The following is a 25,789-nucleotide window of genomic DNA, read 5'->3' as shown; positions in this document are numbered from 1 at the left end:
GTAACTACCCGCTCCTACACGCCAATGTGAAGACATACTCGGAATAGAACGGAGATATCTAATAAAAATAACTGCTCATGCGCCGATGTTCCCTGTACATTGAACTAAATTGGTCTGACCATCTTACGTTTTGGAGATCGTTTGCAATCGGTATCAAAGTACTGCACCTATACGCGTTTACCTATGAAAAAAGGATAGGACCTATGGAAAATGCGCCTTGTGTTGAGGGGTCTTGAATATTTGGCATGTCCGCATCGACTTACATTAGTCCACTATTCGAGATCGACTTAAATGCGCACGCTGCTTTCTATCTTCCATTGCGTTACTCCTTAGAGCTGATCGGTCTGAAGGCCGTACTCTCCGAGGTCAAAATCGTTGCCTTACCGGAGCTCATAGGTGGTATACTGTAAGAAAAATCAGCAAAAATCGACACTGTGTATTACTACAACCCCCACGTTCGAACTCTCATTTATTCAGTTCATCGATGGCTTTGCCTAATAATCAACACATGTGTGATTAAGGTATTGGCCTACCTCGTTCAACTAGATGCGTTAATTTGAAACTCTTTTCTAATTCTTGTGTTTAGCTTTCTATCGTGTTATGGTTAGGCGGTACGTGCCCCCTTAACCACATTTGCCTATCTATCTTCGTGAGTGTAGGTTTCACGCAAAAACATAGATGGAATGAAGCCAACAACCGCTTCCCTACTATAGCCATCTAGTTTGTTTACATAAACATTAAACATATAAGAAAGATTCATCCATGTTAAAACTGTTCCACTGTTCGCCTTCCGTCCCCACTCAAACTTTTGAATTATTTAATTCGCAATGTCAGCTTTTGTTATAAGAGGCTCGTTCTTCTTAGAGCAACGGTAGCAAACTAGCACTACAATATAATGTCACCAATTTCATCCAGACCCCGCCTCTTTATCGTAGCTCATGTCTTCAGGCCGCCTCGGTCCTGCTACGACCGCCCGACTTCTCGACCGCGCAGTGACATATGAAGGTTGGGCGGGTGTTTTCATTGATCTGCCATCAGTGCGTTACTTGTAGGCGCAGCGGACGAAAGAAGAATCTCGTCTCTGTTACCGCGATGAGACCTAGGGAGTTAACTACCAAAGGGACATCCGATCCCTCGAAGTGTCGGACATGAAGCTACTTGTCACCGCACAGATCTATCGAAATATCGCGGTCTTCTATTGTACTATTATTGTATTAGTGTATGTAGATACACTAATACATACGCAAATATATAGGAATCCATGGAGGGGACTATCAGAAACAGCTCGATGGGGACGTGCACAGCTACTTAACACCCTCTCACCGGAGGTCTTCTAATCTCAACCATCACATTTGGCCAATGACACTTACTTGGTCGATGTGATTCGTTTTTTTCATCTGTGCCGTCGAAGGTGATAGCTGTTGGCGGGCCTGGTTCAATCTGTTTAGGACAATCAATTGCCGTTTATAGAAGAGAGAAAAAAGAACCTAGGGCGGGTGGAAAAGAAGCTCAGGACTCCAGGGGACTTCGAAACGACGCGGTTTGGCGAACCAATGTGTCAGAAAGTCCCTGCCAGTCCGCCCCTTACTAATATAGCAGTTATACGAGTAGCTAACAAAGTACAGATTGCTACGAGTTTCGTCGCAGTGATTCAATGTTGGGGCCCGTATTTGCCAACTCCAGGTGTGAAGGTAGCTTACATAGAATGGCTCATAGTCTCGCGATACTTTATCTGACCAGTGATGTACTGGTTTTTATGTGGAGCTTTTGATCCATGTCCATTGCGTGCCGGTAGTTATTGAGCATTTGGTTTCCGTTCAATAGAACGAGTATAAGAACGAAAGTATAAACTGCAGTATTTGTATAGGCAGTAACATGCTTGAATACCTTAATTAGCGGAAAAAACGAAATCAGTTTACCGTCACCTGAACGAGACAATCTGAGATGGCTGGGATAAAAGTAAAGCTGATACGTCCAATCAGATCAAATGAGTTGGAAATCAGAAACCGTAAAATGTGCTGAAGTCAATTGTTTCGTTGCAGACGAACCCATACTGCATAAACTGACCTTTTTTCCTTTGTTACGATTAAGCGAGACAAAAGAAAAGAAAAGGTACACAGCAGATATTACTTTTTGCTAACGTAAATCGTATCGTGTAATCGCTCTGTGCAGTCTTTCGGGACTGATCAGCTTTCTATAGAACCTCCGCAGCTGGTGATGTTATTTCGATGTGGTGCGCGTTTCGTAACCGTCCTATCCACGCCTCCCTCTATTATGGGGTGCTCTAATCCCGATACAATAAGTGGCTTCGGTCTGCGATTGGTTGTCCGACTTAACTTTTGCCTGCCCGTTTATTTAATACCAACAGCGGCGTGTATCTTCTATCGCTTTCTGGTCGTGTCTTCGTTCAGCAATTGGCAACATGGTGATTGCAGCTAGACGAACAAAATCGCAGGATTGATTCAGGATGAAGGCATTCCGACAAATGATAGTGCATGGTGATGTTCTGTATCACCTCACACTTCTTAGGTGTCATAGATGCCTCGGGTTCTAATGAGTCCTTAAGGTTTTACTCGTGCTCGTCTCGTTCCAAAACCTAACGTGATTGGCGGCGTAATGCCAGACAAAAGTGACACTAATCTGAAGCCTCTCAGATAAACTGCTACAGTTCGTTCAGGATCATGCGCGATCAGGACAATTCTTGTCGAAGTTGAATTATGGTCATTTTAACTTACCGTTTCGATCGCACAGCCAGTCAGGCATCTGGCACAAAAATCACAAATTGCAAGAGCACATCGAGAGAACCGTGTGAGATTTTGAAAGGATGAAGACGAGAGCCGTACGCCGCTACTGACAATAACAAAGCGGATTATGAAACGGGCTCGATCCGACTGCGGTAGGGTCGATTTGACTTAATACCCGTCGAATGTCATCTGTCCGCACTCGTTAAATAGCAAGGTGCAATGAGTATTCCTGAATATATATGTATAGCACGAACTCGTTGTGAGTACAGGAAATCAGGCTCTGCGAAAAAGGAAATCGGATTATCATCAATGGATAACCAAACCCTGTATCATCGCTACTATTACAGTGATCCTGACTTGCGCAGACCCCACTTTCAAGGGATCACCCCATCAGGGAGGTAGTGTTGAAAGGCGCTCTAGATATCTTTACGGGTCCTTTAGCGACTAATATTGACTTCTGGTAAGGTCAGTACGGAAGTGAAAAGAAATAATTGTTTAGTTCATAAATAAAAACTTCGTTCAAGCGTAATTCTACTACTGCAATTATTGTATGGCGGTAGTTTAAAACGCGGCGGCGTTTTTCGCAAATAGCTTCTGTTCGTCTTCATCTATACCGCCAATAGTTTCGCTAAAATGTACATACTGGACCATTACTAGGGTTTAAACGCTTATGTCATTGCCGAAACTTCGAGGTTATTTGAAAGTATTGGCTGTGCCTAAGAAGTCAAGGTATATTAACATCCTGCGAAACAGTAGATTACTGGAACTGTGAGATATACGCGATAGACTTCGCTCTTCTTTCTAGAGTATCGTCTGTCTGCACGAGATTGTTCCTTCGGCGATTTTTGAGCGCGTCTAAGCAGGTTAAATGGAATATCTGTTGGGCAAGACCAGGGTAATATATCGTAGTTGACACTCTAAAGGAATTACCGCCCGCTTTTTTGTGTTGCTGGTATTCGCGCACCCATGATGTCGAGCGTCTAAATATGATATCATGCCCTTTTCACCGTTGAGCCGCACTTCTCTATAGGTATGTTAAGTAGCACACCTATATGCTGTCGTGTCGGCCAAGTTGTTGTTGGCACACAATGACACAGACCTTAGCGCCTTTCTCTGCGATCATAGTGACGGCGGTATCCTTTGACAAACAAAAAAAAAAAAAAAAAAAAAAAAACTGTTTCCTGTAGACGGAACCGTTGGATCATCGTACGCTCGTAGTATGTGAACTAGTAAACAAATGACTTTTCGTTTGGTGTTTTCCATGGCTCGTTCCCACGTATCGAGCCGAAGAACAAGGCCTCATCAAGCTAATGCTCCATGTAATGCTCTCCGAGTTGCGATGATGGCATGAAGTGGCAATACGGAAGATACGAATGAAAATGAGACTTGTTCAGCATGTTTCTTTCGCTCGCACTCTATAAGTCTCCCTCCTTACGAGGCGTAGTCATCGACCATCGACTTAGATTTGAGACGTCCTGGGCCGGTGGAACAGTTCTGGAGGCGTGTTAGGCGAACGTGGAAACTAAGCGCTAAGTAGACAGACAAAATGGAACACTAACGCTATCGTTCGCTGCTTGTTTTGTCGCCGCGGAACCGCGCGCTGCTCTGTGGTGCGTCATTTGTAGCCGATAGTCCTTTCGATACTTTCTGCTGCTGCTGCTGGCAGCTATACGCTATGTTGGTACTTAGCCAAGCTAGAAGATTTCTAGCTGGCTAGCTAACAGGGAAACGTCGACACTGATCCTACTTAAGTTGACTGATGGAGCTCTGCTTCGCGCTCGCTGTCACACCCCTACTCCAATAAAGCTCCCGGTACTACGAAGATTCTATGCGGCAGAATGCCGCTTGGTCGCCAGCGTTCTCTTGTCGGCTTGTTTGACATGGTGCCATGAGGCTGGGTCTGTGGCCTGAACCAGTCACATGCGACAGGCAACCTCGGGTGAAGTCAACCGGGACTGAGAAACTGTAGCCGAGTGCACCGGAGATTAGAAATGAGGGGACGACCATGAGGGTGAACATTATTTTTAGCAAATTGTTCGCGCTAATGTTATGTAGTGTAATATAACCAATGAGAATGGTCCTATTCCCCTTGAAGGCTAACCATTCGTAGCCGTCGGGAAATAAACCATCTCAACCAAATGTATAGTGTCAGGAGAGTAATTACGGAACGGAAAACTGACCCGCCAGGATGGTAAGATGGTTACTCTATGAAACGGAAATTGTATTGTAATAAACTAATTGCAGTTGCTCATCTATTCGAGGCTAGCAGAGATCGAACAGGTCGACATATACAGTGCTATACTGTCTTTCGTCTGTCATCGTATACCTAGATAAAGATCTGAATCTCTTAGCAACCCTGGGACCTTCTGCCATCGTATAACTAAAATATAAATATTAGCTAAAAAACCAATACGTCAATATGTCGTTTATTTCTATTGCTATTTTTATCGATATCACAACAAGGGTTTTCTCTGCTAGCCGGACGCATGCTCTCGTCGCAAGCCGAAAAAAAAAACACTATAAATGGAAAAGCTATAACCGATTTTCGCTGTTGTCTGATCACCGTAACCTCATCGGGACACGGACAAAGAAAGCTTAACCATGTTTGTGCCATCACGATTACATAGAAAATCAATTTTTGTTTCTCGCAGGAAGTGCAACTTACAACTCCATTACACGGCTACTACGAACAATGCCCAAACCCTCGTTTTCGAAGAACGGGCCGAGACAATCATATTATTGGCTTAACGAACACATAGAAAGCGCCCTGCAGGCGGTGGGCTTCCCACTCGCATCCAGTGTCCTGCAAGTCTGTACGGCTGTTTCAACTACTATAGCCCCAGTTAGACGATAGCCTTGGCTAGATCTTGGCGTTGCTGGGTTCGAGGTTGATATGGGGCAGGAAGAATCATGTTAGCAGGCGTTGCTCGCTACCAGGTTTGGCTTCTACTCCTTGAAAGTCACTCTCTCCTTGTTGTTTTCCCAGCAATTTGCTCGCTACGTTGCTTTATACGTCGTAACGAGAATCGGGATAATCAATGGTTAGACACCCGACAATGTCACATCTGTCGGGTGTCTAACACCGTCACCCGCAAATTACCATACTACTATATTTCCGACACGACCAGTGCGCGAACAATCAACAGGACTAACCAGGCTGTCAGGCCCTATCGTATCCCTCGGCCACAGTCAGTTCTGCATATACACGTAGATCTATTAAGTGTCCAGTCACACCGGCTTGCTCTCGCTTTAAAGTACTACGTAGCCACAACTATTACAGCAACAGAAGCAATCTTCTTACTTACAGATGTGTTCGTATATGCGCGATAAACACGTATCGTTAGATACTGTCGGCGGCGGACGGGTCCTGAGTAAGGACCGAGGGTCGTTGCATACGAACGTCTAATAGTTGACGCATTAGCAGTAGCACGAACAGCGTCAACGACGTACTTGTTTCGAAAAGTTGTTAAGCGTAAAAAAAATCGGGCGTAAAGGTATAATAGGCTCCGTGCTAGGGGTAATATGACATACGCACGGCAACAGAAGAACGACGCTAAGTACGATCACGCTCGCACTGAATGAACGCGACGCTTTCATACGACTATTAGCTGTCGCTCTGTGTAGTTCCTTCTGACATAACGCGACAGATATAATAGACATACGTTTTACAACAGGTAACGATTTCATTCGCACCCCGTTTCTGCGGCACGTCACGATAAGCTAACTGTTAGAACTGACCATGGCAGTCAGCTATGGTTAGGGATGCGAGATGTCGTGGCCGCGTGATTCGCTCGTGTGTCTGCTAGGTCTAGAATCTTTTAGACCATGCTCTCTTCTAATCATTCTATACATTTCTCTCTCTCTCTCTCTCTCTCTGCGAACAAATTGGCGGCAAGTTTGTGTCATATAATCTTATGCAGCAGGCTCATGTCGTGCGCTTGTGATTGCGTCATGGTTCGTCAGGCCTACTTTTCTATGAGGTAAGATTATGTTCAATGGAAAACCATAGAGTCAGGCACTCACTGATGCGGCAGGACCAATAGCAGCAGCAGCAGCAGAAGCAGAAGCGTAAAAACGGGGCGACATACATTTTCGGTCGTTCAACACGAAACGCGGTGTTAATGGACAACAAGGACCCCAAAGGCCATCATCTACGATTATCATTGGCATCAGTGTACGCATACGAAGCCGTCGCGTATGAAAATTACCGTCACCGCCCGTGTGTGTTTGCTCGACCATGGAATGTGCGAAACTGGCAAAATGATTATGGCGGAAGCCAAAACGAGCGCGAAAATGCGACCCCGACGATGACAACAACAACGAGGGGCAAGCGAAAGACCGACGTAGAGCCAAGTGAAGACGAAGTGCCGTATCAGCGATATCTCAATGACGATTATTGTTCTATGCATATTGTATGGGCATCGCATCGACAGCTACTAGTATATCAGCAGGCCGTTACGGATTATTGTGGCGTCTTTGCGAATACGACCATATCATTCAAGGGGTGCTGATAAGGACGCACAGCTGGCCCGTATGGCCAGTGATGGGTTGAGATCGTTCGCGCTGAAATGAAAATACGAGTCTGGCGCTGGTTAGCTATTTTGTTACTGCAGCACATGACGTCTGCTGATTTCAATACAGGAAAACGTAAGGGAAAGTAACTCTTTTGTCTAGGTAAATCAGTGGAACAACAAAAACGGTATGTATATTAGAGATTGTCATTCGTACAATACTATATCTACTGTACAGACAAGCAACTGCTAGAACAACTGGACGCTAATCGGGCTAGTCACGTAAGGCGCACCAACTTCAGATTCGTTTGCAGAACGTTTTCATTGGCGTTCCCTTTGGCGGTATATTCCTGTACGCTGGTGGATCGTTCGTTTGTGGGTCGTCGATACGTGTCTTTAAAATGACGTGTGTATTGGAGAGTAGACTTCCAACGTTAGCCTCTCCCTTCTTGAATCGCACGGATTCAAAAGTCGACAGAGGTATTAAGTTAACGATTGCAGCAGCGTTCCCATAAAGGACATTTAGGGAAAGACCGTCTGTAGGGAAATTTTCAGGACACAAGACTCTCTTGCCCTTACTGCTCTAAGGCCAATAAGGACCTTAAAGTTATGTGCGTATCTTATACACTATAAGCGTCTAAGCAAATGTAGAGCACCTAAGAAAGAAGGAGAGTAGACTATCTAAGAAGGAGTATTCATTGGTTTAAGATATCAAAACATTTCCTGTTTACAATAAAGTCAGCTTCTACGGCCGTTACCTATGTAGACGATTTGGAAGTCGAAAACTTATGAATAGCTAACTCTCTGAGGTGGCCTCGCCTAAATGGTTCGGGTAGGGTTCGGGTAGGTCGCGGTCCGACGGTGGATCAACCCAACCCTTACAACGATCTCTCGAGCATGGAGCTAGTTTCGCTGAATCGGATTGTCACCCCATTGAAAAAACACTGTGTGGACCTTCTATTCGATGGGCCCGGAGCCACCTGGCAAGAGACCACAAGGGGATTTTGCAAGCGCGTCGCGGGTTTGCAACATCTTGAATCAGCCGCCCCGTTCCTTGTAACGGTCTGCTTCAGCTTGGAAATTTAAGCATTGCCTGGCCTGATAATAGGCAATAGTATGTATTTGACGCTAAGTCAAAAACATCGATTGACCAATTGTTTAATTCTATACGACTGAAGAGCTTTCCTCTTATATTTATTAACTCGGTTGAGAGGAGTAATTATCATGTCAATTTCGACGATTATAGCAAAATACGTATTCTCTGCTATTCATTCCCTTCGTCATGAAATCATAATGATAACTTAGATCCATCTATTTTAAGTTACCGATGATAAAATGTTTTAAAGATGAAGTTTCCCGCGAGCCAATCTGCACATTTAGCAACGGTTTGCAACGTTTGAAGATGTACCGTTAATCACAACGATTTTTACCTTTATTTATACTCCTCTTCAAGCATTCCAGATACGGAAATGACAGTATCACGTAGCAATACACGACTATATAGCCGTGTCTCGCTTTCTCCTTGCCGGTTTATTTCGCTCAAGGCCATATATGTATGTGCGTGAATCACGTTTTTGTCACCTACCCATTGGTACTTAGATTTGCAACTATTAGTAGCGAACCAAAGCACTAAAAGCGGGAAGCACTAGCGACTGAATATGAAAATCAAATGAAAGGCAAGCATAACGATAAAACCTAGCATAAACGGACGAGTCTAACTTGTCATCAAAAATGTTGTTGAAGATTACATAAAATAATGATCGGGGTCCGTGTAACGACCTACCATTATCTACTACATTACCACAAACCCCCTTGTTCGATTTCGGATTAGAGCAATCTAATGTTTCTAGTATAGCACCGTGCCTTCTAGCATTCTGGATGACTGATGGAGAAGGAAAGATGTCTGACATTCGACGTTTGACGATTCTCGCCGTCAGCAGCACGGTTGTCACCGACGTCAAGTTACTTTTTCCTCTGAGAAATGCTTGTCGAAGTGAAAGACACGATCAGTCGACCCTTAGTGCCGCTTCTGCCGATCAAGCTGGCTTATCATTCAGTCGAACTTCGATAAAGTCAACCTACGTACCCGTAGGTGCTATAAAACATACCCAAGTTCTCGTGCTTCGGTAAAGTGGTAGGAACACGCAGCCAGTTTTGTGGTCATTATCTGCTTGCCTATGGCCTAAGCTGCATGCCCTAGCCAGGTAGCTGGCGCGATTAGCAATACAGCTATGGTGCGCTATTGTGCTGAAAAAAGAAACCGAGGCCTTTCTCCCGAACGCGTTGACGCTATCTCTACTGCTGGCCTTACGTTTGCTGTCGTTGCTAGTCGTATTCTGCCGATGTCTTAATCCCAACCGATCGACCGGCTAATGGCTACTGGGAAAGCTAAGAGTGGAGAAACCCTTGCGCGTTAGGCGCTGCTACGGTACAACAACAATAACAGGAATAGCGATAGCAAGCATCGAGAGCTTGTGGTCCCGTCCTCTTAGCTTCGACTCACTTCGACAAAAACATAGAAATAGCGACGCACAACACCATGGTCAGTGTGGTCGGAGTCGGCGCTGCGGGAGTCGCCGGCCCGCTAGCAGTCTGGGTCCTGTTGTTAGCGTTGAACCGCTGAGGTTATTCGAGCTGGGAACGGGGCTGTTTCCGATGTTTTCTACGGCCGCTGTTGATGTCGTCATCAACAGTAGCAACAGCTTGATGATCTTCGGCGACCGATCGCGATCAGTCAATCAGGCCGGGCCGAGTTGCACTCCAGTGCGATTGCATCCCGTTTCTCACCCTGCACGCTCGGGGACACGGCGAATCGTATCGTGAATTATGGAATCGTTCCGTCTGCGCGCGAAAAAACTCATTGAATAGCCTGCACAACTGCCACCGAAGCTGCCAAGAGCGTTTTCACAACTGCTACTTGTTTGCTATAAGTGCTGATGCAGAGTACGGCCGCCAGACGCGACTGTTACCGTCGCCGGATCCTGAATTCACAGCAATTTAAAGAAGAGCACTGTCGGGCAATGGACAGAAACAATCATGCTGATCGCACAGAAAGGGGATGTAACATGCTCGCAGATGAAATGAGTCGCCGTTGCTCCGACAACAGCCAATGGCAGGGGAGAGGGGTGGAGGGTAACCGCGTCAGGATAGACAGAAACTAATGGGGTTAAAGATGACCCGGGCCGATCATTGCCAAAACGATATGATGCGCCTTTAATTGGTGCTCGTCCTAAAATAATGATACAAGTCACAATAATTCGCCGTGATGAGAGAACAATATCGTAGTTAGAACAGCTATCTTGTCTCTCTGCATTCAAATTGAACAATCAGGTAGTGAATATAGCTGTTTTTATTATCGATCGGTTCCTTCTGAAGTAGATGCCCTCGAAAAAGCAGGGGCCAGCAATGATTTTTTTGTTCGTCTTGCGAATGGCAAGTTAAATTGTTGAGTAATGGCCTGATCACTACTTCGTAGCTTTAGCGACTTCAATCTATTTTGTTTCTTAAAGTCGAGGTAGAGTCTTTAAGTCGAGGTAGCGATTCACCATTATAAAAGCCGAGTCAATCTCGCGACAAGAATTGCGTAATGTCGTATTTAGCCAAAGTTCGATAACTTACGTAATGGATCAAAGTGATAAAACGGTGATATTTCATTTTGTTACTGATTAAAAAAAAAGGTAAATAGTATTAAGTTCCCTTACAACAACGTCTAGACTTTGGCAAACAGTCGAGACGTAACTAGTGGATAAAATATAGCAGCTTCCCTGTAACGTGTTTCCGCTCGTCCGGTGAGTAGCCTATACGATAAACAGACCTGATTCAATCGGGGCAAGCGGAAGATAACACGTAAGGACACGCATGTATATATGTGGCGATACGTAGTCAAAGGGCAAGGAAACGTTTAAATACGTTTAACTAAAGTCCAACATGTATCCGTATGATGTTCATTAGCGAATGGTTCGATGAAACAGATCGTCGGCAGGCGGAAATCAACTATCGCCAGAAGAAGCTTAGTGTTCCGTCTATATTTATATCCATTAAGTGAATCATTTATTAATACCTAAGTAGGTAGTGCGTTAAGGGTACGGCAGGACTCAGCGATAACCCTGGTGAATGGAACCCCGGTGTTTTTACTGTTCCATTCAGGCAGTGTGAAAAAAAAGTGTGTACTTGCAAAATTTGCCATAAATATAATTACTGTTTGTAGTGTTATATGAAAGCGTTCAGGTCTCAGACAAAATCCGTTTCAAAGATCGGCGAGACATCTGTGAACTTGGACGAGGATACTTAATTATTCCTTATTTCAGTTGTTACGCCACTATGTATAGTCTAGTACAGTCTTCTACAACGATCCCTTTTAAGTCAGTAATCAGGATTGGTCTGTCTAAAACGAAAAATGTCACAGTCGTCTCGAATAAATGGTTTGTTCTTATCAATTCAAATGTGATTAAAAAGAGTTTATGAAATAGAATAAAGGCAGATCTAATGGGCTACTTATCTAAGTTGTGCAAGAACGCTAAAGACGTTCAAGTCTTGCACATTCTTAAATAACCGACCTGAAGCACGCGGCAACTTACCCTCTTTTCACTGGATGTGAGACACCCTTACTAACTTCCGCTGGTCTTGCAAAAATATTTCAACTGGCAGGTTTTATTGATATGTACCGTTGTATTTTTTTGTAATAATGTCGCTAACAGATAAAGCTTTAACATTCTATCGATAAAGTTATTTTTTGTGTGCACAAGCGGGCATGGATCCATTGCTTTTACGTAATTATTGTCCGGACAAGCTACTGAAAATACGCTTTTCATCCGCGTTTAATCTTGTCTGCCCCGCATCGTCGAAAGAGGATCCTTTATCCAAAAGCCCTACAGGAAATCATTGTTTACTAATGTTTTTTTTTGTGTACACGAATTACGGCTGTTTCTCATTGATCTGACGATATTGTTGCATTACTGAGTATGTACGGAGCTTGACAGGCTCAGACCCAAGTGCACAATCAGACGACTCATAAATGCTGTTCAATTCAGCTCGAGAGAAAATTCATCATCGTCATGTTTGTTTACGTCGTAGCGGCGTGGTTGAAGCTTTCAGGCTTTCAACATTAGAAAATTATAGACCTTACTGGGTGGCAGTCCGTCAAAGAGGCTACAGAACAGCCAGTTGAGCTGTCGGACCACAGTGTTTTTGATCGAAAAATCGCGTTTTCACCGCTTTTTTGTTGTACGTTTATGCTACGCGAAGCCAGCAACAAGCAGGCGCTTACACGGTAGTAATAATAACAACAATCATAATAAAATGACGGATCTAAACGAGCATTTTATCTGTGTCGTTTTTTTGTTCGCACTAGCTAAGCGGACCGCCTGGAGCCAACAACCGGTGGTGATACTTCGCAACTGAAACACCTGCTTTGAGACGCCAGTCTGCGCCCACCGCCGCTAACCTGGCCGCTGCTGGCATCGCGTAGCAGCCTTTGCCATACAAGATGGGGCTAACGGCTTGCCCGCCATCATTAAACAGTTTAAATTTTATTATACTCTTATTCTACGCATCCTTTTACCACATATCAACAGCGGTAGCGATAATAAAGGCTAAAACCAATGGTAAACTGTACCCAGTCAGAGATGATTTTCGTTAAATGCTCGCATGTAAAGCTGCTGTTAATGGCAGTCACCGAACCCCACGAACTACAGTGGGTTAGTTAATTTGTTGTAGTGCCCGTACGACCGTCGGTACAATGATGCCGTATATTTTTTTGTCCTGTACCCCACCTTCCGCGGAGGACGCAATAGCACTTTGTGTACAATATTAAATGCTGACTAATTCTTTTTAGTCTTATATCGCTCTGAGAGGAAATATGGGTAAATCAAACAGGTGCTTGAAGTGGTCCGTGTCGTATAATGAGTGGCCGGTCATATGGAAGTGTCATCTGTTCTATCTGTCTAAAGTCGATCTGCTTCGATGGCCACGCGCTCTTGACAAACTATGGCAGATTTGCTATGCAGCCGGGTAGGATATTTAGGGAGAAGGGTTAATTGCAAATTTCCGTAGAAAAAGATCGTCCGCTATGTCGTGTTTTCAATCTGCCAGCAGTAAAGGATGAATGAAGCGACACTGGCACTTAACGAAATTTCAACCGAAACTCGTACACGCATGCGTAGAAGCACGCCACGTATCACAGTGATCAGTTCTGTGATCTACAACGACTTCGTGAGATTTGTTCTTCTTGACAAGTAGTAGATACTGGTGCCTTTCACTAAACGTCACAAACAATTCACCGAGTACGCTTAATAACAGTGTGACGATGCGTGGTAGTGGGTAAATATACCAAAGTCACCATAAACGACCGGCGCCAGCGAGGCATCGAAATCCTATATCGTGTTATTGATACTGTATAATAGTGAAGATTGTTATTTCTTCATTACGATATTAAATATGAGGATAATCGAAGACACGATTCATTCGATTCCGCAATCTTTCCGCGTTTCCGTCACGTGGAAAGATTAAATAGATCCTTCTCAATGTGTTTGCTTTTACGACCCGTTATTTTACCGCGCTTCGTTAAGTGTAAACGTTAACTCGTTGTTTCATAAGCACACCATTTGTGGTAAAAGTACCGTCTCCCTCGAATATACGTCTCTCGGAATAGTTCTTTGGCTTTACACTCTCTATTTTGTCTGATAATGCTTCTCTAAATAGCCACGCACCCTATTAAATATATATCTGTGCACCCCCCGGTGCGTCAAAATTTCGATTCTACAAATTACATTACCCATTGAGAAGGTGCGCCTATTGATTGTTTGAATCACTTCAGCATCATAAACATAACGTAAGACAATCCTCCCAAAGCTATAATTCAGTGCGTGTTTCTCGTTGAAAGGCTGAATCGGATCGCTGCTATTTATTCTATCATCTAATACACCGCGAGCACCGACTCCCCACAAGTCAAGCCCATCGTATCGTCTTTGTAACGGAATCACGGTTAACTAAAAACGTGTTATTCAATTGTTCGATTTACGCGTACGCACCGATAACGCTGAGACAATCCCTGACTCATTTTCGCATTGTCTTCCTTCGTTGAGGTCTATCCACAGTGATGATTCGTACTGAACTCATTTACGTTAACAAATCGTCCAGGCCCTGCTCGCCGTTGCCTCTTATATCGATCTGACGATTTGGAGTGATGGCCTGTTTCTTGGCTTTTGCGTCTGACCATCATCAATTTTCAAGCAAATCACTGCTGAAATCGCGCAGCCAAACGCGTTCTTTCGCTACCGTTCCATTGTCAAATTGACACGTGTGTAAATTATTAGTATACGACGGATATTAAAGCATATATTACGAGCTCATTATTGTTACATGCCTTGCTCTGTTTTTGCGTCCCGTTGCGGGATGCAAATAGGGATGGATCTCAACATCAGCAGCAGTAACCCAAATCGACTCACCATACCCATCATCACAATAGCAATAATAATAATAAAGATGGCAAAAGGTCACGAACAAACAATATTCAGATCATTCAACAGTAAAGTGACAAAGGATGGAACATGGCCGCATGCTGCATCGCCGCGTTGTCACCTTGCCTCGTTTCAGTTTTACTAAGTTCTGCTATATTTAAGATGACGGCCCACGACGATGACGATGATTCGGGTAATGTATTTTACTTCTAGTTCCTTTACTCCAGCTCGTTTGTTCCCCTTTCTATACAACAACGTGAACGCGAAACTTTTCGACTCAAGCAGTCAACTTTGTTGGTCTGAATCTCGTATCTCTTTGAATGAAGTGTCTCTTGGTTCTTCCCTGACAGATTTCCTTAATGCCGTAAACGATTTGTGTTCCTGTTATGTTGTTATTACCGCTCTTCTTTCGTCCAATAGAAGTTCCATGATTGGTCCTTATCGGGCTGGTTTGCTATGTTCTGTTCGAATGTCATTGTTGTCGGATGCGACGGTTATCTAGAGGCGGTCATTTTTTGAACCGTTACCAACGTCAGCAATGGCAGCAACGTTTAGAAAGCTACTATCAGCAATAATATCGTACCACATACGCGATGATCTTCAGTTGATCGTGCCGGGTTATGCTAGCTGCTGGCGCTGCTTCTGGACAACTTGCTTCACCTCGAATCTGCATTTCGCGATTATCCATGATCGTCATGATTTTTGCTCTTGATTTCTTATCAGCCTTCGACTCGATCTGGTATTATACTTCGGCAACACCTTCTCCGTTTGATCGTCCAGCTGTCCACTCCCGCCTCCCGCCTCCCGCCTTTGATAGCAACTTTATACATGATTTAATAGCAACTTTATTACAGCGGCATACAAATGCTCTATACCATTGCGAAGGACTACTTTTCGCTGGTTGTGGCGTCGTTGCTTGTTGTTGATGACACCCGATGTTGAAGGGGCAGACAATCGTTGAACAACTTATGCCAGCGTTATCGCTCACTCGATAACACAGGGGAGTCTACGCGTCGTCGCAGGCAGCCGTTTTCGCTGCTATTGCTGATGATAGTTATATTGTTGTTGATGTTGTTTTGTTCTCATTTATGCAGGGACATCGTTTCATGGCTACTTTCCAGCCGTAGACGAATTAGCGGCTTCATGACGGCTGTGTCAGTAGCGGCAGCACCGGCGCGAGTCCGTGCCCTGCTTTGCGTCACGTCAAGTTCCACAGACAGGCGAGTGGGAGAGCAAGCAAGTAAGGATTCCCCCAGACGTCGTGTGTTATTGCGCAGCTTGTTATGATCGTATTTTTGCCATCTTCAAAGGCTCGTTTTACAATTTCTGCTCCTTATTGTTGTTCGCCTGAGGGGTACTCGACTGGTGACTCGACTGGGCCAGCTTCACTGACCACAATCAACTACGATAGGCATGCGGGCAGTGAAGTATCTCTACATTTAGTGTGAATTTAAATAACCAAGTGACTATGATTGTCGCTATCAAGCATTTCCTCCCGCCCGTTTCTTGTATGTGCCTTCATCTCTTCTTTGCCATCGAGTACCGCTTAACCTATCCGATGCCCTTGGATCTTTGGTTACAGGACAACCTAAACGATTTTCTTGGAGAGGATCGACAAGGTACGAAGTCACGAAGCTTACAGGTGATTGCGTATAAATGCCTAAGCATCTAAACACGCGGGCAAATACATAGTGGTAGAAATGGTGATGCGACAACAACGATAACAACACCGCCTCAGTTACTACAAGGCCAACAACGGACGGACTAGCAGCAGATCTAGCTATCTAACACTTTGCTATTGACTATCCTCGTCGTTGTTCGCTTAGCGCTAAGTATCATCGTCATGACCATCACGCGTAACGCCGAATTTGACCGAAAATGACTGCTTTCTCAAATCACGATTAGACCTATTCGTTCGCACATAGAGACTGGGGGTGCGCCTGTCGTCCTAAGTTACTTTCTCTCTCTTTCTCATTCACACATACGTATACACGAACGAACTTACCGAAGGCAGGATAACCGATTCAGGACATAGAAGAACATGGCTGATGTTAGTGGTTTAGCTTCTGCTAGCGTTCAGTAGGCTCGGTAGAAAGCTGACAGGCAGAACAGGGGCGAAATGTTGTTCGTTATCGCTAGTTTGTTGATTTGATATTGACTTCGGGTCATTTGAGCTTCAAATAGTTTGATTTGCTTCCCCGAAGCGTTTATCCCCTTCGATCTTCATGTGTTTATTCCATGTCCCGAGCTTTTCTTCATGCTCTTCATATGTAGCAGGGATCACCGATCGCTGCAAACATGTAGCACCATGTGGTGATTCCGTTGCCCATTGGCCCCGAAGCAGTGATATGTATAGCAACGATGTCCTTTTTGTTCTTCTTAGCGAAGTCCGCTTTCTTTCTACTTCTTTCTTTCGCTTGTAATTCACCCTTAGTGATTTAGCTTGTTGCGGCTTATTTGTGAAGCTGTCGGCACCTCAACCGAGGGCGATGTGAAAGTCGTTTGCTCTTCATCGAGGAACAGGCATGACCAAGCCGTCAGCAGCATCGTCCTCAACAATAACAATAATAGCGTACAGCTAGCGACAACCCACCAATAATACCGACACAGAATCAACAAGATGCGCAAGAATGGCAGCAAGAAACAAATTTGACCGAAACTCGATCCTCGCGAAGCGGACGAATCGTGATGGGTGCGAGCGTCACCTCTACCCTCCCGTCATAGAGTGGCGTGAAGTTTTTCAGGATCATTTAGCGGGTCATCCCTCACCTACCTACCTTGACTAGGCTTGAAGGTTATGATATCTCCGTTCGAAGCGGCCGCAACTGATATTTGTTTGCATCCGCTTTGACAGAAGCAGCAGCGCCTCTTTTCGAAAAGCCAATTCGTATACTCCGTCGGCAGTAAGATGCACATGTATGACAACCAGTCTCGTACAAAAACCTGCATTCGTGCGTGTGTATGTACACAATAAAAAAGTGTCGTCACTAAAAACTTTGGTCCCTTAAGAATCACTGCGTAGACGAATTTACGAGGCTGGTTGAAGTGGCTGAAGATTACGAACCCTCACTTTTTGAGTTTTCATCATTTTTTGAGTGACAACTGAAATAACCGTTAATTAGGTAAAATGTAAAGAAGTTGATGGAATCCTTATTGGATCGCAAAAAACAATTGTAAATCCGTTGTGCATCCATTCATCGACATCCGTACGTCCGCAGTGTACTCATATCATCGATTTCTTCACACCTTTATATTGAATTGCCATAACAGCGGCACAGTGTGACGCAACGTACCGATCGCTACGCGAAATGGAAACATTCTCACGCTCCAATCCGACCCGAAATCTAGTTCGTAACTAAATTTCCCGAACATTTTTTTTTAATATTTCGCTTTTTTCTTTGTGAATCATTCGAAAGCATTAATACTTTCTAAGAAATTATCAAAACACGCATCTTGCTGACTAAAGAACCTCTAATCGTCAATAGAGTTGTATGTAGATCTGGGACCGAAGGACATCTAGAAGCAATAGATGAACTCGATTCAATGACAGGCAGAAGCCATTCCCGTATGTCGCCATCGCTAGTAGAAACATATGACACGGCATTGATACTTACCATGAAATACGTATCTATTATTTAGTGACTACTTCTCGTACAACATGGACGCCAATAAAACCGGATTAGTAATTGGAGGTAAGTTGAGAAAAGCCAGTCGTCAACTACTAGATTACCTCTAATTTGCGTTCCTTTTCTATTCGACCCCTGTTAGTATGTCGAGTTTTACGTCTGCCGCCGTCGTCGTCAAACGGCTGGTCAGTGTATTCTGTACCCGTTACCACCCGACAGTTGTGTTACCTGTATCTTCTCTCCAGCCGACACGTGCTAATCTGTTCTAGATGAAATCGTAGGTTGAATCTGACCCGCTGGCCCCTAATCGAAGGTAACATAGTAATTATGCCGAAGTCACAAATTTGTACTACTTGTACCATTTATAAAATACTGTTCAGTAATCGACGATTGAAGGGCGGACGGTGCGCGGTGCTTGATAAACACCGAGGATACTGTTACAACTCAATAGTTTTTGCGAGCCTCATGGACGCGTCAAGGACGGGTATGAATTTGAGTGTGTTTAAGCCTTTACGCCCTCGCGGTACTTAGGAATCGTCGCTATGATAATCGGTCACGAGCGAGTCATCTGCTGCACGCTGGATGCTTCGAGCTAGACAGTCGTACACGATCGCTTTGTCATTGCTCAAAAGATGCTGTCTTCTATTTTTCATGAGAAAACGTTGAATAATTAAGGATTTATTGCTACACGTTGCGTTAGCTACATCTTATTACTAAGTTGTAAAAATCTCATTTGACTACGAATGTAGTCCATTTATTTCACAGAACAGGGTAATCTGACATAATGTGCAGTACGTCAACGTATCCGAGGAATGCACGTACCGGACGCATTTCAAAAATAACCCCACGTTTTCCGACCATTACAATATCAGACTGGCGCAGCTCCCCTGACGACCTCAACGTGCCAATAAGACTGACTATGGTGCCTTTTTTTTTCTCTGCCAACGAGAAGGAGTCACGAGGAGGAGGAGGGAAGGAGAAACCGAAGTGGAGATTCCTAGCTTTAGGGCACAGAGAGGTTCCGTTGGGTGTGGCTTCATCGAGCTATCGAACGCCTTCAATCGATCGGTCGTTGTCGGCCCGCGACTGCCACTATTGCTGCTGGTAGGCAGGGTGCGCTTCCAGTGCAGCCAAGGTAAGAATTATTGGTAAGCGTCCTCCTCATTCGCAATAATTCAGCTGCTCGAGGCCAAGCCATCTACTTCCGCACGGCCGGATATATTACTCGCTAACTCCGACTTCACATAAACCACATCTCTCCTGGTAAAAATAACGCGGAATCAACTTCAATAGTGGAACTTCAATAGTGCAAAGATTCGAGGTGGATCAAAAACAGGATCGTATCCACAGACTACGCTAACGATTGTGCTCATTCTACAATCTGATAGAAATAAGTTGATTTGTACATAGGCAGATCGAGTGGCAAACTAAGGATCAAGGGTATGGACACTGTCCCCTCGAGTATATTTACATCGTTTACATGTTGCTCAATAGTTAGCAAGCATTGTGGAGGTTACGACGACGTACAGTGTAAGTATCAGTACACTTAAGTAGAATGTACGTACGTATGTATGTATGTGCGCGCAAACAAACGCCTTTTACTACACAACTGTAAGAAAATCGCTCGACACGGATATAATCAAAATAAGATGGGACCATCTGTCCCAGTGAATACAATATTAACATTCTATGGCACGGCGCAGCGCGTTCGAATTGGATAAAAACTATTTGTTGTAAAAGACAAGCGTTGATTCGCTACTCCTGGTAAAGCAGTTGTCCTTAGAACAAAACGTTTTGAAATTAATGGCTATTTGAGAACAGAAAATATCAATCAAGTGTTGTGTCATCCAGATAAGTTCAAACATTGACTTTTTTTTTGCGCCTGCCAGACCTTTTTGCCGTTTCAAACCTCGATCTGTGATCTGCTATCCGGCTAGAGTTTTTTGCATGTAGCGTATTGGAAAAACACATTAACGAGTTCACAGCTATCTATATTGTTTTACACACAGTGTCGTTGAATTCCATCTAGTCTTGTGTAAATATGCTTAGAAATGAAGTTAGCCACACCATCGTGTGTTTTTAGTCCGGGTCGTTATCGAAATTATCCGTCCTAAAGATAATTTTATTCAACTCGACCTGGCAGAAAAGCCTTGCTATTTTAGACGACCAGGTTCGTTTCCTTATCTAACTGGCTATCTTCCATTTGCCAGTCTGAACGCACGTATAGGCATATTAGCATACAACACAATTATATCAATCGCCGTACACACACGCTTGGAACGATACAAAATAGGCGTTTTTTTTTCTTCAAAAACCCTCTCAAATGACTTCTTCTTAAAACTTCAATCTTTTTCTAGTCGTTGCACCGCAGGTCCACCCGAAATCACTTGCGGTTCCTTTTTTCACCCAGTAGAATCCCGTTTATAACGCAGACAGCGGCTACAGTCGATTGCACTTATCCCCACAATTCGCGCTTATCGTCTAAACCGGACCGCCGTAACACTAGGGGCTTTTGCGCTAGAATGCCCGACGAGCTATCATCGTTGATGATACGTCTACGCCCCGCTTTCGTATTTTTCCCGCAGACTGTCGCCCCCTACTTTTCGATGTCTACCGCCCGAAGTCCATCCGTGTTTTGTTAAGCGACACCCTTTTTCTTTCTCCACCCCTTGGATCGCTGACCTGGGATGCTGGCCGTAGCGCGGATGACAGTCCATCGTTTCCACTTGACAGGCTTCAACTTTTTGACACCAGTCTTTCAAACGGTGGCAGCGACTTCATAGAATTGTGCCCACCCTTAGCCCGACTTCCTTTCGAAGAGGGGCTAACTCCATAAGTGAAAGAAGGAAACAAGTACTGCATTTACCCTCCTCGTCTACGATTCACAATCATAGAATGGAAAGATCACCTCGATTTGGCTCGTCGCTCAGAATGCAGGACAAACTTGCAGAATGTTAAGGGAAAACTGTGTGCGTAGCTAACATGAACAGCCGACGCAACCTTTACAAAGGAAGATTTAAGCTCCAATTCGTTTCGGCTAATGCAAAATGTGTAAGATATGTGTGTGTACGCTAAAAAGGGATGTTATCCTCATTCTCATGTCCTCGGCAGCGCGGAAAAAGGTTTTCGCGTCTTCGGCACACAAATCACAGGCATCGCGAAGTCACTCACTTGAGATTGAAGGGCGTGGCGGCGAGCTGGCTCTGTTGAGCATTTAAATGAGATTAGGACGGTGGCGATTGCTCTACTCTTGCCGCAGCGTCCGCAATCGCGTCGACATTAGGGTCGAGTAAATCGACACTGACGATTACCATGCGCCAGCAACCCGGAATGATAGAAAAAGGCTTGTCACTGCGTTTGACGTTGCCGAAATTGTGGTGGCAGTGCCGGTCCTAGCGGTAACACCGTTGAGGGAACGCCTTCAATCGCGGAAATAAAGAATCAGATTCACACATGCAACACTCTTTTCTCAAACGACGACATTACGAAGGCAGCGGGTGACCGTTGAGTTAACGCGTCATGTAAATGAAGGAGTTTACCCTTTGTTCTAAATTCTCGAGAAACAGCGGAAGTTCTTCTTTTTTCCTCCCGCAGCGTGGACCTCGCACTCATATCACTATCAGCTTATGCCGCCACTTTGGTGTGGGCGACGCGACACGAAAACTAAAAGGATTTCGCTATTTGCCTTACTGCTTTTACGGCCATTAGAAAAGCTTACCCAAGGGCAAATTGCTCGGAAGACCTCAACAAGTAGCGTTGCTGAAGCGGAGAGCGATTTTCATCGGAGTTGGCCTTCATCCCAGCCCAATATAGGTCGCACCACCACAGTGCAAACAAAATTACGAGCTACTGTGGCTGTCGAAATGGCAAAACAGAGTAAATCTTCCCATTTGTCCATAGTTACGGTATCGATAGACAGCGAAAGCAATGTTCAAACGATGACCAAACAGATCAGAGAATAAACAACAGTCAAATCCATACAGTCAGTAAACGATGAATACGCCTTAACGAGTGGAAACTACTACCCATAAAAAAGGTAATAATCTTCTAGGTATTCTTTGTATCATCTGCTCAGAATCGAATTTATTACAGTCTTGGAAAAATCAAAGCCATGACCTTTTGTTACCATCGTTCATTATAAGATCTTTTTTTTTTTTCAAGAAGGAATCGATAAGCAAACTTCACCAACACAAGTCGCTGGTGTAATTATTATTCGGGGACATTGGGGTTTGAACCGAAATCCGTATATGCTAAACAATGATCGCGTGTCAACTCACCCGACAGGTTCGTGAAGTCCTCTGGCTGAATGCTGACTTCGAATGCCGACTCGATTTACGTGTACAGGAATAGGAACAACGATCCGACTGTGGCCATCGGGACCACCACTACGACTACCGGCACTTAGTCCTGCCTTGACGCGTTTCCATTTAGCGCGTCGATTCTGGAACCAAATCTTAACTTGTACCTCGCTAAGTTTTAGTTGATGGGCGATCTGAGACCGTTCGCTAAGGGAGAGGTATTTTTTTGAGTGGAATTCTTTCTCGAGTTCAAGTAGCTGTTCGGATGTAAATGCTGTTCGCCGGCGACGATTGGCTCCTTCGTCAAAGAAGTCCTCACCATGAAGCGATGGCACACGCTTATCGTCGATCGATGAGTTTGGCGATGACGGTGGGCTATTACAAAGACCGGAAATGTCACCTGAAGCACAAACATGAGAAATTGCCCATTAGCATACGTCCATTTCGGACAGTAAAAAGGGCACCACTGTGTAGTAAAAATGCTAGGACTCTTCTTTTGTCTACTCCAAAGCCTTTTTGAAAATGCTGATCTACGTACGGATATTGGCAGAGAATTTGATGATATCCAGCATTTGTCCTCTAAAGCTTTATTTCCTGTTTAACCTGACCTTTGATATATATTAGTTATATGACTGTGGTTACCTATATATACCTTTGTATATAAAGTATATATTATTAGCGGGACTTCAAGTAGCGACCCTCTGATTCCTTTCATCAGATTAAAAACACAGTTCAACGCAGTATTTTATGATGCGTTTTTTATGTCATACATCAATGTTTTCAGGTTTTTCTATGATCAGTATACTTAAATAAATAAATTCTCTATTTTCTGACCATCTACTTAGTATTATTGGAAACTTCTATCGAAAAAAGATTGATCCCAATAATCCGCCGTTAATATCGGCTCGCTTGTGTATCTGTAGTATTCACTTGATTATTCCGTTCATTTTTAATTATAGCTTTCACGATCCGCCTACTTCCATTGCATTTTCTCATTACTATTTATCCCTTGCCTTCCTGCGTACGATGAAAAAACACGAAGTAAATATTTACGCAGGCGTAGAAGTTTTGTACAATGGAGCTCTAGCGCCATCACCCACCGCTTTCGACACTGCCCTTAGCCTGGGTTGCTCCTTCAATTTCCTTGACAATTTCCCTTATTCCTCGCAAACCCCACAATCTTTGCCAACGAACCGCATAGAGTCATTCTGTTCACGATAACACCACCTGAGGATTCCAGAAGCAGCAGTGACGACGATAACGAAAACAGCGGAGTAAAGTCTTAGCAGTATGAATTTCACATGGTGCACACAAGCTACCGCTTCTCCTCGCCACTCACAACATGACAAAGACGAGCAGTAAGACCCCTCACATCCGAAGTCCTCTCCAACACTCGACCACCCCCGAATTATCCCTGGTTTTGGCGTTCATCGTCCCAATTCAGCAATGGCGTTCCTGTCAAGTACCGCTCGTGAGCGCAAGCGGCGTCGCGCCCTCGTCCAGTAACGGCCTCAAGCAGGCGACTCGGGATGACTCCGGGTGTTTGCTCATGACAGCTTAATTGCTTAAATTAAAAGTTAAACGCCATCGTTGCCGGCGTTAGTAGTAATAGTGCCTGTCATTGCTCGCCTCTCTCATTGCAATGCAGTGCTGATGTTGGACAGAGAAAAGTAGAGGGAGCTCACATATGCTACCACCCGTTGCTGCTGCTGCTGCTGCTGCCAGGCGTTCTCCGGACGCTTTCATATATAGATATATGTACATATAATCCTCAGATCTTTTTGTTCGTGCATGAGCATTGCCATCCTAATATGCATGCATCTTGTATACAATATTCTCTTTCGAGCGCTGCTGAGTAATGCGTTCAGTTATGAGAGTAAGTATACAATGTTCTAAGTAACTAAAGAGAAATTAGCGATCAGGCCAATAAAACAACACGGAACTAGATGGCGTAATGAGGCAAGAGCGCGATGTCACCCTGTGATACATTATTATAGAGCTGTGTTGCCCAGCGCTACTGGTAAGCCCTCTAACGCAAATTTGTTAGTGAAGAACCATCATTTTGATCCGATTGTGGGAAAGGAAAGGTTACACTGATCTTGCGATGGCCCATATGCTTCCCTATAGCGAAATGTTGGCTGGTCGAAAAATAATGTGCTGCACAGAAATAATTATAGCTAATTACGAAACAATAGCCTCGATCGGACGTTCAACAGGCGAGACAAGAAAAACACCACGTGTGAAATGAGAAAAGTAACCGTGACATGATGACAGGAGACCCATCCGTGAGTGCAGGTAACATGGAGAGGCTTGATCAGATGATGAAGTACGAACATCAATTGAGCAAAACCACCGAAGTCTACGACACAAGACGTATTTTATTATAAAGGAGCGAAGCTACTTCTGGGTGAAGTTTGTCACTTCATGGAAGTTACGACAGATACTTAATATCGGATACTCGGGCTCTAATCATGCCATAGTTCGGGGCCGTATTTGGTATCTAACTCTGATTCGGTAGCAGCTGCGATAATTTCTGCTAGTTTTGGGAAGGGTGACACTTAGGAGAACCTCTACTCGGTGAGTATACGAAGCACCACCATTAGATATATGGGCTTTGCCTAATGGTTTCGTGAACGCAGTCTCTTTGGCCAACATGGCAAGTCAAGGGCGTCACGGAATCACGCCTTACAGCTAAATAGTTCCGTCTCTATACAGCAGTAGCATATTGGCCGACAAATAAAACTTGCAAACCATTTGGATACAGTTATCTGATGATGTATGTCGTCAATCAGTAATAATGATCATAATGGCGGACAGTAGCATCATCCTCTTACACGACTCTCACAGAAACCTCGCGCAGATACAAACACGCGCATAAATAAAGCCAAGACTGCACTTGCAGTGAGCTAATGCTAGTGGGGGCAAACAGCGGTAATATAATTTCTGCCCTGCTCAAGCTGATAATAATGCTCGGCGACAGTGCCGCCGGGAAAGATTGTTCAGCCCGCCAATCCGATGAGCGCAACGGACCTTACTTCGTTGGGGGATTTCTTCGCCAACTTCGCGCGATCAGGAGTAACAGTACGGAACTGCCCGGTTTCCAATGAAATTGCGGACCGAGCCGCCGATTTGATCTGGTCGAATGCCTGACGG

General features: G+C 44.4%; 1 protein-coding gene and 1 long non-coding RNA gene across 6 annotated transcripts in view; one reads left to right on the top strand and one right to left on the bottom strand.

Moving 5' to 3' along the window:
• Positions 1-22,758, top strand: part of LOC147755548 (uncharacterized) — a 30,907-nt gene extending 8,149 nt beyond the window's left edge. Inside the window, exons 1-3 of one of the 3 annotated variants that reach the window (XR_015328671.1) lie at positions 19,480-19,868; positions 20,696-22,374; positions 22,623-22,758. This is a non-coding gene — a long non-coding RNA (uncharacterized LOC147755548). The other 2 variants (XR_015328669.1, XR_015328670.1) reach the window with 2 other exon arrangements.
• Positions 1-25,789, bottom strand: part of LOC111251278 (uncharacterized) — a 48,764-nt gene that overhangs the window by 4,446 nt on the left and 18,529 nt on the right. For all 3 annotated transcript variants that reach the window (XM_086990470.1, XM_022807717.2, XM_086990469.1), the window contains exons 2-3: positions 22,616-23,036; positions 264-404 (exon numbers count right to left, since the gene is read on the bottom strand). In XM_086990470.1, the coding sequence (XP_086846596.1) occupies positions 323-404; positions 22,616-23,036 (503 nt within the window). In that variant the 3' untranslated portion in view covers positions 264-322. The remainder of the gene's footprint in view (positions 1-263; positions 405-22,615; positions 23,037-25,789) is intronic.

The sequence above is a fragment of the Varroa destructor genome, unplaced genomic scaffold (genome assembly GCF_002443255.2).
Source record: "Varroa destructor unplaced genomic scaffold, Vdes_3.0 BEIS01000005.1, whole genome shotgun sequence".
Lineage (NCBI taxonomy): Eukaryota > Metazoa > Arthropoda > Arachnida > Mesostigmata > Varroidae > Varroa > Varroa destructor.
The sequence above is the reverse complement of the archived record's forward strand: the minus strand, read 5'-3'. Positions and strand labels throughout refer to the sequence as shown.